This window comes from Protopterus annectens, chromosome 13.part0 (genome assembly GCF_019279795.1).
Source record: "Protopterus annectens isolate FY-2018-M chromosome 13.part0, PAN1.0, whole genome shotgun sequence".
Taxonomy (NCBI): Eukaryota; Metazoa; Chordata; order Ceratodontiformes; family Protopteridae; genus Protopterus; species Protopterus annectens.
In genome coordinates, this window is record NC_056747.1 from 503052736 (window position 1) to 503066034 (window position 13299).

At 40.2% G+C, this 13299-nt stretch overlaps 1 protein-coding gene across 1 annotated transcript in view; it reads right to left on the minus strand.

The window, feature by feature from the left end:
* LOC122787923 (dynein beta chain, flagellar outer arm-like) overlaps positions 1–13299 on the minus strand; it is a 5188001-nt gene that overhangs the window by 3985284 nt on the left and 1189418 nt on the right. Inside the window, exon 29 of the mRNA XM_044054850.1 lies at positions 9262–9384. Coding sequence (XP_043910785.1) covers positions 9262–9384 — 123 coding nt within the window. The remainder of the gene's footprint in view (positions 1–9261; positions 9385–13299) is intronic.

The following is a 13299-nucleotide window of genomic DNA, read 5'->3' on the forward strand; positions in this document are numbered from 1 at the left end:
TAAGGTTTTCAAAGATATAAACTTTATATCACAGGTGGCTGATGGCTCAAAGGGTTGGCGAGGTAAGGTTTGTAAGACTAGTGCCGATTCTAAGGTTCAATAGGATCCTTAAGAGGTGGTCTTAAATGCATGACTCCCTTTAAAAAGGGACATCAAGGACGAATCATTAAAGCCATTATGAAACTGGAGAGAGCTGCCAAATGGACTCTAATAGTAGAGGCTGAGGCTCCTGATTGGAGTAAAGTTGACAAGTATTCTAAGACCTTATGAATCAGGGCTGAGATGGAATCTCGTCTTTGTTCTTGAGCCCAGATCACAAGTCTGACCCATTTACTATGATAAAGTTTCCTGGTAGATAGCTTAAGGGAAGCCAGAAGTATCTTTTGCACTGGGGAAGATAGATTAATCTGCGTGACAATTACTGGAAGTGGAGAAACCAAGCGGTCAGCTTGAGGTTCAGTAGGTCGAGATGGACCAGTCCTTGTGGATAAGACAACAGTCCTGCAGTTGGATCCACAGTCCACGGGCAGTGAACTAGATGAGGCCACAGAAAGGGGAACCAGACTTGACGGGGCCAATAGGGTGCAATGAGGATCACTTTCTTTTCATCCTTTGTGCTTTCTTTAAAAAACTGTTGTATCAGGGGAAAGGGGGGGGCATAAACTAGACTGGGGGGGTCAATCATGTATCAGAGCATCTCTTGGTGTCTCCCCCTGGGGGAGGGGGATCGGGGCGATGTAGCTGCTGCATTTGTGGTTCAAGGGGTAGGCAAAAAGATTGCAGCAAGGCTGGCCATAGCGACGAAAAAGTTTGGTCGCTATTATGGAATTGAGAGGCCACTCATGAGGCATAAGGATGTTCCTGCTCAATTTGTCTGTAATCACATTGAAATTCCTGGGAATGTGCATTGCTATCAGAAAGCAGTTGGAATCTATAGCCCATTGCCACACTCTCAGGGCTTCCAGACATAATGGGTAGGATCTGGTTCCTCCTTGCTTGTTGATGTACTAGGCCACTGATATATTGTCTGAATGGATAGCAATTGTCCCCAATGGAAGGGCAGATTGGAATGCTTGCAATGCTAGGAGCACCACCTACAGTTCTAGGACATTGATATGCAGATTGGCCTCTAAGGGGGACCAAGTGCCTTGTACGGTTCTTCCCTGAAAATGCCCCACCCCATGAGGGAAGCATCCATGGTCACTATGGCTTTGGGTTGAGGGAGTGAAAAGGGGCTGACTCTATAACTCGTGTTCTGGCTTCAACCACCAATTCAGATCTTGTCTGCAACGGTTTGTTATGAGAATCAGGTAAGACATCGGATGTATCAGTACAGACCACTGAGAAGCTAGGAGCCATTGAAGCAACCTCATACAGAATGTTGCCAATGGAACCAGAGTGATGGTTGCTGCCATTGAACCCAGTAGTTGTAAGACTAAGTGAGCTGGAACTAGGTCTTGAGAGAGTATCAGTTGAAGCTGGGATTTTAACCTTTGCAACCTGTGATGAGGTAAAGCAACTAGGCAGGATCTTGTGTTGAAAGTTGCCCCAATGAATTCTAAAGTTTGAGCTGGTACCAGATTTGACTTTTCTCTGTTTATTGAGATGTCTAGCAAATCCGTCAGTTTTAAAGTGTAGTGTACAGCTTGAAGCAGTAGACGTTTGGTGGGGGTTGGAAGGAGCCAATCATCTAGATAGAGAAACACCCAGAATTCTTGTAGTCTCAAGTGAGCTGCAACTTTTACCATGCATTTGGTGAACATCATGGAGGCTGTGGCGAGACCAAAGGGCTGTGCCCGAAATTGATAGTGATTGGCTCCCAACTGGAAGCGGAGATATCTTCTGGATAGTTTGTTCATTTTTATGTGGTAATACGCATCCTGAAGATCTATTGAGCACATCCAAAATGGAATGATAGACTGAACTGTGACTATCTGGAACTTTGTCCATCTGACAGATTTGTTCAAGAAGCTGAGGTCCAAAGTTGGCCTCCAGTCCCCTGTCTTATTTGGCACTAAAAAGAATCTTGAGTAAAAAACAGATCCTAGTTGGTCTGGTGGGACTGATTGGATAACTTTTTTTTCTAGCAGCTTTAAAACTACTTGTGCTGCTGCATCCCTCTGACTAGGTGGAATGTCAGGGATTTGTCTTAGTGGCCTTGGGTAAAGGTTGAAAGGGATATGGTAACCTCTGGTCATTATTGTCTGCACCCAGGAATCTGATGTTATTGAATGCCAGGTTAAGTGGTGCAGAGAGAATTGTCCCCTGACTGCTTCTAGAGGCAAGCAATTGGGTCGCTCTTCAGGAGCACTGATAAGGCTACCCAGAGAATGAGTTCCTACAGCACTGGGTTTGTGGGCCCCCTCTGCCATGGGAAGGGCATCTTCCTGAAGAGCTCCCCCCTCTCCCCCGCGGAGAAAACTCATAACATATGTCATGAAAAAGCCCTTTGGATTTCTTGAACCACATTTTCCCACCTCTCTGATTCCTGGTATAGGATCGTTGAGGGGTGGAAATATGTATGCCCAACAGTAGACAGGGTCTTTCCATCCTTCTCACACCTGGCTAAAGTGTCTTTAACTTTTGGGCCAAACAAGGAAGCCTCATCAATGGGAGCATTGACGAAGGAAGACTTGAAGGGGTCCACAAAGTCACACAAGCACATCCAGGTGTGACATCTCATGACAATGCCTGTACTCACTGCTCTGGCCACCCCTTCAGTTGTATGGGCAATCAACCGCATGGACGAATTAGAAATGGATTCTTATGTGGCAAGCTGGGAGGCAACTTTGTCACATACCTCATCAGACAGTGCTCCTGCTAAGATTCCTGAAAGTTCTGAAATCAGGTCCTTCTGAAGACAGGTAAAAAGTGCCAAATAGTTCAATGACCATATGGCAAAAGTTGTTGAAGCGCAAACCTGCTTCCCTAGTCTATCGTCCAGGACTTCCTGTTTGGAGGATGGACAGCTGGACTCTCTTCTGTGAGTTCTTTTTTTGTGGCTGCCGCCACCACCATAGAATCTACTGCCAAGCCTTTGTACCAATGGAGCTGATCCTCTGCAGGGAAGAGAATTGTGTCCGGTCTCCTGGGAATTGGCTCAGTGGTGTCAGGGGCCTTCCAGACATGCTGCACGATGAGCTTGACCAACTCATCTGCAGGCAGGGTCATCCAGGAAGTAGAGTGTTGAGCATGGAAAGTCTGCAAGAATACAGATTCCTCAGAGGAAGGGTTGATGGGCTCCCAGTCACCCCTCTGTTTCAGAATCTCCAGTATGTCTCCAAAGGGGACATCCTCAAAGGGTAACCACGGGAACCCTTCCCACTCATCATAATTTGTATCTTTGGTAAGGGATTCCTCAGGGGAATCAACGTGCTTCCTCTTGCACATTCTCTTAAGGTGTGGCTCTTCAGGGGGAGTGTCTGAAGAGGACTCTGAAGAGTGGGTGCCCTGCAGTAGGGTGTCTTGCTGCTCTCATACATGATGTTCTAGTGTAGAGGGCTGTGTCAGCTGCATACCAGTGGACAGGTATATAGTAGAATCCAGCGATGAAGGGCCAACTGCATGCTTACAGAAGCAAGAGCCCTCTCCATAACCTGGAAGGCAGGCCCACCTGAAGAGGGATGGGAGCCCAGAACCAAGAAATACAACCTCAGAACCGGGGTCACACCCTGCTCTGTCCAGCCCATCTCCAAGGTTGGAGCTGTGAGAGGACTTGGAGCTGCCAAAACAACCAGAACTATAGATGGCACCATCAAATAAAATCGGTGCAGAACTACAGATCTCAGTGCAGACAGACAGGCCAGTCATGGTCTTGAGGATGGACTGACTCTGACTGATCTGTGGTCCACAGGGTAGGCTCTGGAGCCACGGAAGATTTCCCAGTGGAACCAAAGTAGCTGGCACTAGGATAGGCATCGGTATCGAGAGCTCCAAGGCCTGTGGAGAGGTTGAAGGAGAAACATATGTTGGAGTCTGTGGAGAAACCCCTCGGCTCCAGGTGGGGGGGACATCCTGGATGGAGTTGGGATGTCTCTAGCCACTAGGAGCTGATCCACAAGCCTCAGTACATCAAGCTCCGAAAGGCTCCTGGTTGAACAAGTGGACATCCCCAAAGGAGACTCTGGCCAGTCAAGAGAAGGGTAAAAGCACAAGCCAAACCAAAAACTCCTTACTGCAGCAAAAGAAAGGTCCCAGCAGCCAAGCACAAGCCCACAAAAAGCCAAGGTGTAGTTAGTAGCTAAGTCCACAATACAAACACTTCTTTATTTAAAAACAGCAAACAGCAAAAATAACGTAAAGCGTTTTCGTCTCACTAATAGTGAGACTTCCTCAGACAAAGTTTCAAGTGTAAAGCAACTCATTAAATACCCTACCCACTGTCTAATTAACACTCCTTCAATTAATTCATTAAATTAATACTAACCATTTCAATAGGATAGCTTTGCAATTCAATGTCAAACAGTACTGCAATCCTGTTTACATTCACATTTCCAGATGCAATGCTTCAGTCAGAAATCTCAACATTCTGGCTTTACTACAGCAGCTTTAAACCTAAGGTTCTAAGAAACCTTCACTAAAACATTAAATCCACATTCTGTTTAGTATGATTTCAAACCTTTACGGCTAGCTGGATACATAACTAGTTAAATGCAGTCCGTTACAACTAATACATTGCAAACTGAACTAAAACAGTTGATGTTACTTGTCTATCCATACTCGGGTAGTAACCAACATTCTTTTGATAATTCCAATATCCAAGGTGGAAAAATATTTTTTGTCCTTTAGTCATAAAAAGTACTTGAACTGTTTCTATCATCGTTGACCAATTGTTATGATTCACTTCCACAGAGTCAGTTACAAGTATACGTAACAGCACTACGTAGTGGAGTCTGCATTTAAAGCAACAGTACTGTACTTAGTAAGCTCCGCTGCAATCTATTCCACATGAACACCCAAAGCCTGGATAGCAGTATGGTCAATCAAACCCGTTGCAGTCGGGTGTTCTAAAGTGTTTCACACTTTAAAATAAAATCCTATGCCAATGTTAAAAACTCTTAAACTTCCAAGTATATTAAAAATGTACATAAAGACCCCTTCAACTACACATAAACATGTAACTGCACATACATAATTATGTCCTAAAGACGTTAAAAATTAACCATAGTGATATAGAAAATATCAAAAATGTCAAAAATTAATATAAATATGTTTTCTGAATAAATGTATTGAACCTAGTCCCCAACCCCTAAGTAAGGTGTCCCCTCAGCTATTAATCTCAGTCATCTTGCTAGACTTTTCAGTTTTAATATACATTTGATTGAATAATATTCATTCAATCCTGGGTACTGGCAGGCTCTGGTCCATATTTGCCACATTAATTCTAATTTTTCCAACATCAAAGAAAAGAAGTCAAGAAAAGGACTAAGCTGTTGTCCAAGATAAGGGTCGATGAACATGGTGTAGAATGTCCTGGCTAAAGTTTCACCTTTTAGCACCAAGGTCAAAAGACCTGAAAACTGTGATGGGGCAGGAGTGACCAATTGAAGGGAAGAAACTATTTTTGGTGCCAAAAAGGTGTCCGGTATCGAGGAAGGGGTTGGTACAATGATAGTAGTCATAGTTGACGGCTCCATAGTCAAAGTTGTCATCGGCTCCGTGGAGGGGGTTTTAGGCTCCAGTGCCAAGATAGTCGGTGCTGACAGTTTGGGAAGTTTTGTCTTAGGTTCAGTATGAGATTTGGTTTTAGAAAGCTTTGGTTCCTGTGAAATGGGAAACATTGGAACTGAGTGACTTCTCTTTTTTGTCTCTTTCTTAGGAGATGTTGAAACCTCTGCCTCAGATAAAGCCTTTGAGAAAGGTGTTTTTAACAGACCTTTTAAGTTTAATTTATTTTTATGTTCTGCTAAGGTACTGGCACTGAAGCCCTTACAGAGCTTGCATGGAGGTTGAACCTGCAAGTGGGGAAGTCCCAGACAGTAGACGCAGGAGAGATGCCCATCAGAAGTAGGCATCTTCCTGCCAAATTTATCACACTGTTTAAACCCAGTGGTGCCTTTTTTATCAGACATCTTGAACCAGTAAAGGAGAACAACAATTCCAGATACAGAAGTCCACACAAGAAGAATACCTGTCAAACACATGAGCATAAGGAAGGTTTTTTTTTTTCTTTTTTTAGAGATAACAGCAAGAAACCCAAAAGGGGGAAAAGAAGGGGGTAAAAATACCTACAATGGTATTAAGATTACCAAGAGGTAATGGGAGGGAGGGGCTTGTACCAGCAATGGTATAAAGAAATAGCAAAAGGTATGTAAAGGAAAAAAACTGTCACAGAGAGAGGAACTGTATATAACTGTGCTAACGACAACGAATTATTAATATTTAAAGAAAAAATAAAGAAAAAACCTCTAAGTAGAATTGAAAATTATAAGACTTAGCTTGAGAGCAGGCCTGACGCATCTTGATTCACTATGCGGCAAACAAGATCTGGGGAGATGAGGAAAGGAGAACTATGAGTAAACGTAGCTCAAGAGTTTTTGGCTGGCGCAAGCTTGTTATATTGGCCAAGTCTGTTCCGAGGATGGAACCGAGACCCATCAGTCATGAGTGAATGAAGATTAACAACATCATATGGTTGCTTAGGTTATATGATATATAGCAATATATATGAAGTATAATGTTTGTCAATGTTAATTTGTTAATACAGTTTGATTACTTTTGTATAAATGTAAAACTGCCAGTGTCACAAGTGATAATTCAATAAAGGTGTGTTTCAAAAAAATAAAAAACAAAGTTTAGCAACACATAAGATTTCCAAAGGTTGGACACATGGGCTTACCAAGCACTACCTGTGAGCATTCCCACGCAAATGGTGATGGGTCTAACATCCTATCAGATGTCTACATTCTGAACAGGGGAAAGCCTGCCCCTCCATGCAAATGAGGATGGGTCTAACATCTTGTCAAATGTCTTCATTCTAAGCATGTGCAAGGCCAATCAGGAGGAACTGGGTTGTCGCACAGTGTACTACATCCCCACCCCACCCCTGTAACAGTATTTACAGTAGCATAATGATGCAAGAAATGGATCTGAAAAGTCTACAAGGAGAAAAGCACTTATCCCAATAAAATCTATAAAAGGAATGATCTAGAGTAAGTCTCCTTTTTGAAGGAGAAGGAGTTGGAACTAGAATTATTTTGTTTTTAGAAATAAAATACTTAGTTGAAAGGATTGCTCTAAACACTTGGACTCTTGACAATCCTGTTTTAGAATTTCAAAATCAGATTGCTTAGACTGAGAAGAAATTTCTGAAGTACATCCACCTCCCTGCAATGTCTATTCTTCTGAATGAAATCCCCTGTAAGGAAAAAGAGGAACTCTTTTAATTTTCTTGCATAAAGAATCAGATGACCAAGAAAAAAGCATTATTAAGTTTCCTGGCAAATGGTGGTAAATCTGCCCTGCCCATAGTAATAGAAACTGGAGCCTGATAGTTTTTCCTCACTAAGTACACTCTACTTGAAAAAAGACTGACTCATAAGTACATAAGTGAATAATAGGCGAACTGCCTTGATAGGTCATTTTAAGCCTAGTCAGTAACCCAAGGTCAAAATCAAACCCCATACCATGTGTATATAAGATGAAGACCTTAACCACCGTTCAAACCCATTAAGTAATACTGGTGCATTAAGCTAGCACATAAAGATGGGAAGAATCAAATAAGTTGAAAAATGTCACTAGCATGTTCAGGATAAATCTGGGATTCTTCATGCACCATATCAATGACTGATAGCTAAGCCAGTGCACTGAGCATCTCATCGCAGGAGGCATTATGTGAAGAAACAAAAAAAAATATTCAACAGACTTAGGGTTTATCATTTTGGTAACCACACTTGGAAAATGTAACTGAACACAAGTAAAGAAGGAGCTTAAAGGAAATATGCATTCTGGAAGACTTAGCCAGTAAAAGTAAGAAAAAGAGATATGTCAGATTAAAAAAAACTCTTCTTATTGGAATTACATAACTTATGTAGGTTAACCATTCTGATCATGCCAAGTAAATTAGTTGAAACGCCCCCTGACTGTTACCACAGTAGATAAAGAGACTTTAAGGGTTATACTGACTACTGCTCTGGTTTGTCAATAATGTCTGGTCTATATTGTATAGGATTCTTTCAGATACTATTAAGATCATAGTTTGCATCAGAAAAGGGTCCAGCTTCAATAAGCATACCAATCCTCATAACAGATATAAACAAATAAGATGCTGATTTTAAAAAGTTTTACATGGTTTTGCAACAGATAACCTTTATATCTACAGTGAAAAGATGGAAAGGGGTATAATGTAGACAGTATTTTGTTATTTCAGGTAGTTAATTACAGCATCACTATACTTGTTTTATTTACCGAGTAATCATTAAAGAACTACTACAGTACAGTGTTACTTTTACTATCACAACTATCAACTTGCCTACAATACTGACATTACTAGTGCTCTCACCAAATACTTTTTGCTTTAGTTACTTACTTTTTAGTTGTTCACTGCTTAGATGTATCTTTTTGCAGCATGATACATCTATAATGCATGCTTCATTTTCATTATACTTAAACCCTGCAGTAATCTATATTCTTATTATTCATTAATTCTACTGAATGCAACTTTCCAGAGAATTACACAGTGTATATATGAAAACAAGCTACACACTTAAATAGTTTGTAAATACATAAACATTTTTCATGACAATCTACAGCAAACTTGTTAAAACTCCCACTTTTCTTAAAGAGAATGCAAACCCTTCTTGCACATAACCAGTGCAATTCAGTATCCTGATTGCAAAACTATACATCAGCCATTCAAAATCTGCTACAGAACATTATAACTTATTTTTGTACTTGCACTGCCAAAAAAATATCCTAATTAAGAGCTTAGATGGTCATATTCTACAAAGTTTTCTGGACATGTAAACTTTTGGGTTTGACAAAAATCACCTTTCCACTTGATGTGTCTATTAGGTATTAGAAACTTGAGGTTTTCATGTGTAAGTCTGTACATAAAAGCAACTTAATGTCTTAGGCAGGAAAAACATACTGCTCTTAAGAGTTAAGTAGCTAGGTGATAGGCACACCAATATAGTCTATGATATTGCTCAAATTCTTGCACAAGTGTGATCACTGAATTGATAGCTTGTAGCAATGGTAGAAGTCAGTTAGGAACTACAATATTTGCACACCACCCTTCTGTCACTACTGCGGTCTACATACCTCATTGAAAAGCCTCATCATCTTCATAAAGGACTCTGTGTCTCTTTCTTCACCAGTAATATTCTCTATTTGAGGCTCTGTTCTTTTTAAAAATGCATCCAGGTTCTTCAGTGTAGCTGTCAGCTGATGAAAGACAGGCAAAAAACAGCAGCAGAATAGCAAATGTTATAAAGAGCAAAAAAACTAATTTCTAAAGTTATTGCAAAATACAGGTTTATGCAATTTTCTTTTGCATTGCCAAGGTAGAAAAGTAACATGATTTTAAAGCAGCTCCAAAAAGCTTAATCATCAAATTGAGATAAAACCATTCCAAAATGAAAACTGAAATCTTAAAACTGTTCCATCATTGATTCCATTAATGGTCACTGTTTCAAAAATACATGTTATTCACACGCCGCGCCGGTTACAACTGAACTGAACACATGAATACATCAAAAATCTTAAGTCTTGGTTTTATTTGAGCTGTCTGATCTTCATCAGTATTTAACTGGTCAAGAATCTAGTTCACTAACCAGTTAAAGAAAAATGTGTGAAATTCATGCACAAATTATCATCCTTAAGAAGTTGAAATACAGATTTTTTCTCAGTTAAAATACTTTAGGGGGGCAGCAGAAATTTTAAACTGCATTACTTACATTATAAATCCATTTTCAGTTCATATTCAGTCCTAAAAGCAAGATAGTTGTAAATGTCATTTGCACATTGTGATGAGTTATGCAAGTGTGAATGTATTATTGTTGTTTCCTTTTAGTGTTATTACTTCAGGATGTCCTTTTCCATTGCTTCATTAGTTCAAACTATGTCAAATCTCTGACATGAAGACTTGTTTAACAACTTTCAAGCAGGCTAGACACCCTTAATATGTTGATATTTCTGATTGCTGCAATTCTAGTATCTGTGTACTGGTATGTTGTAATTCATTTGAATATAAATCACAGTTTCATATTTGTTGCAAAATACACCATATATTTATCGGTTCCAGATTTTTATTAATTAGTTTCTGCAGTTTTTATTGAGCATGCTCATCTCTCCCGAGACATCACCATATTACAATGCAATGCAAACTGCCACAAAAATACACTGTGTTGTATCTTCTTCAAACAATGATGTCAACTTTCCATATTGCATAATTATCATGAGCACCCAAATGCTGTTTCATTAGAACACCTTGAATTAAGACTGATCAAAACAGTATCAGACCTGAACAAGAAATAGTGAATAGAATAGAAGGCATAATGTACAATGGTGGTGGGAACCAGGAACAGTGCTTAAATATAAGGGATGTAGGGTTGTGCAGTGGTTGGTGCACCTGCGGAAGATGGAGAATTATGAATCAAGCAAAGGGCTAAGATGCTCATAAAAAAGAAGCACTTTTGAAAGTTAAACTGGTAAATGAAGATTAAGAGTGGGTTACACACTGTCAAGTTCAAAGCCTGAGAGGGTCATGCAGGATTTAGGGGCTAAAGTGTTATGGTATTAAAAGGAAGTAAAGTTGAAAAAAAAGATTCAGCAAGAATGTACAGAAACAGCTTCAGTGCATGGTGAGGCAGAAAATAGTTTAAACAGAAATGTCAGGGGAAGGACAAAGGTTGTTGTATCTTTCGGCTTTTCCTGGTTAGGGGTCGCCACAGTGGAACTCTGGTCCGCTAATGATTGGCAGTAGATTTTTACATACCAAGTTGCCAGACCTGATGCACAGCCTTCAACGAAGGTATGCCCATTCATGCATGTCTCCACACAGAAGATGCTTTAGCTAAGAATCGAACAGGACAACATCTTACTGTGAGGTGACAACGCTCCCGCAGCACCACCACTGCAGTAGGGGAAGGACAAAGGTATGGATTAAAAAGAATGGAAAACTTGAGAAAGAGACTTGTAAAGGGATAGAAAAGAAAAAAGGTCAAGGTCATGAAACAAAGGCTGGATTAAAAAGAATGGAAAATTTGGAGAGAGAGACTTTGGCAAGAACAAGTAGGCATAGGAGCAAATAAAGCAGCATATTAACACTGAGTAATGAATTAACTGAACACACACAAATATTTAATTGACATATGAGACATCAGAACTAGATAAGTGACGCATAATACAATGGAAATAAAAGCACAAATAAAGTAGCGTTGCGTAAGTAAACCTACCATAACAATAAACTTTTGAATATTGCAGTGTCCTAAGCTATATGGGTTACATCCAGCCAAGTAGTGGATAACTTTCCACATGCCTAACTGCTGAACATCTTGAGGAGATATGTATAAAGTCAGTTATTAGGTTGCCAAACCTTCAGAGCTTTCCTGTCTCAAAGTTGGGGGGGGGGGCTAGAGCACTACCAGTTAAGTATGTGATAAAAGAAAGGGAAAGGGGAAACTATACTCTTGCATATGAAACAACAAAACAAGGGGGATGGAGAGCCTACTGCAACAGTAATCTTCAAACATCTACTTGCTATGGTAAGTTTACTTTCACAGCTGTACTATGTTCATCATTAGATCACTGTTGCAGTTGCCTAAGCTGGGTCAAATACTAGTGCACAGAAAGAAACAGAGGGGGAAGAAAGAGAAGAGTCTAGGAGTCACCAGAGAATAGCCCTAGCAAAGCCTGTTGTGGACCTAAAGAAAAATCTGATTTGTTGTACTTGGTAAAGGTGTGCACAGATGACCAAGTTGCTGCCTGTAGTATATTTCTGGAGTCCACCCCATTCCAAGAAACCAAAGAAGTAGCCAAAACCTTGTTAAAGTGGGCTCTGTCCTTGCCTGAAAGTGTCTTGTTATGGTCAGCATAACAAAAAACAATAGCATGAGGCAACTATTTAGAGATTATCTGTTAAGACAATGACTGTTCCTGTTTCTTACTTTCATGGGAAATAAATACTTGATAAGAATTCCTGAAGGTTTGTGTCTTATCATAGAAGTACCTGAGCTGTCTGTGGGTATCCAGAGCATGTAGAGTTCTCCCTCCCCTAGTTTTATTTTTGAATACAAAACAAGGAGCTGAATAGCCTGCCTTAAAGTAAACTATGAAACTTCTTTAGACATAAAAGAAGGGCTTGTTCTCAAAGTTATACTATCTTTGTGAAAGAAGAAATAAGGCTGAATCACTATAAGAGCACGTAACTCATATAATCTTCTTTCAGAAGTCAGAGCAATGAGTAACCCCCCTTGATAAGGACTTCCAATCAGCCTCATGAGCAGCTAAGTAAGTATAAGTTCTTCAGTACAAAATTAAGATTCAAAGAAGCGGCTATCTGTCCTCTAGATGGATATGTAAATCCCCCTGTCAAAAACTGTTTGACCTGAGGCAGAAAAGATGTGATTGACAGGCAGACAAGCTTAGATGGCCAAGAGGTGAATCTTGATAAAAATTAAGAAATATTGGAGATAACTCACACAGTACTGCTATGAATGGATCTTGATTCCTTCTTTGGCACCTAGTAGAAATTATTTTCCACTTAGCTAAATATGATTTTCTAGTTGCAGGCTTTTAATCCTCCTTTAATACCTGTTGCATGTACTAGAAAAGCAGGTGACTAAATGGTATTACAATTATATCATCCAGGCAGTAAGCTGATGAAATTGAAGGTTGGCTTGTATCAAACAATCCCTGTTCTGTGTACGTCCATCCTATAAGGAAGCACGTGATAATTCTATTGGCCACTATGAGAAGAGAAAACCATTGCTGCCTGAGATAAAAGGGAGTTATCAGTCTTTCTGAATCTTTAGAAGAACCCTGGTTTTCATAGGAAAGGCATACAGGAACATCCTCATCCATGGGAATGAAAAGGCATAGGTTTTCCAGGCCTTTTTGCAAGCATCCTGGAGAAGAATATTTTAACTGTCTGTTGAGAAAGGAGGTACACAGATCTGCTTGAGTTGTTTTCCACAGCTGTATCAATTCCTGGAAGACCCCTGCATGCAACTTCCATTCAAGGAGGTATGTCCTGGCCCTGATTAGCTTGTCTGGTATAACATCTTGCTCTGATGGAATGTTGTCTATGATTATTGAGGAGGGCCTAGAATCCAAAGATGGTTAGAAATTTGACAGCAT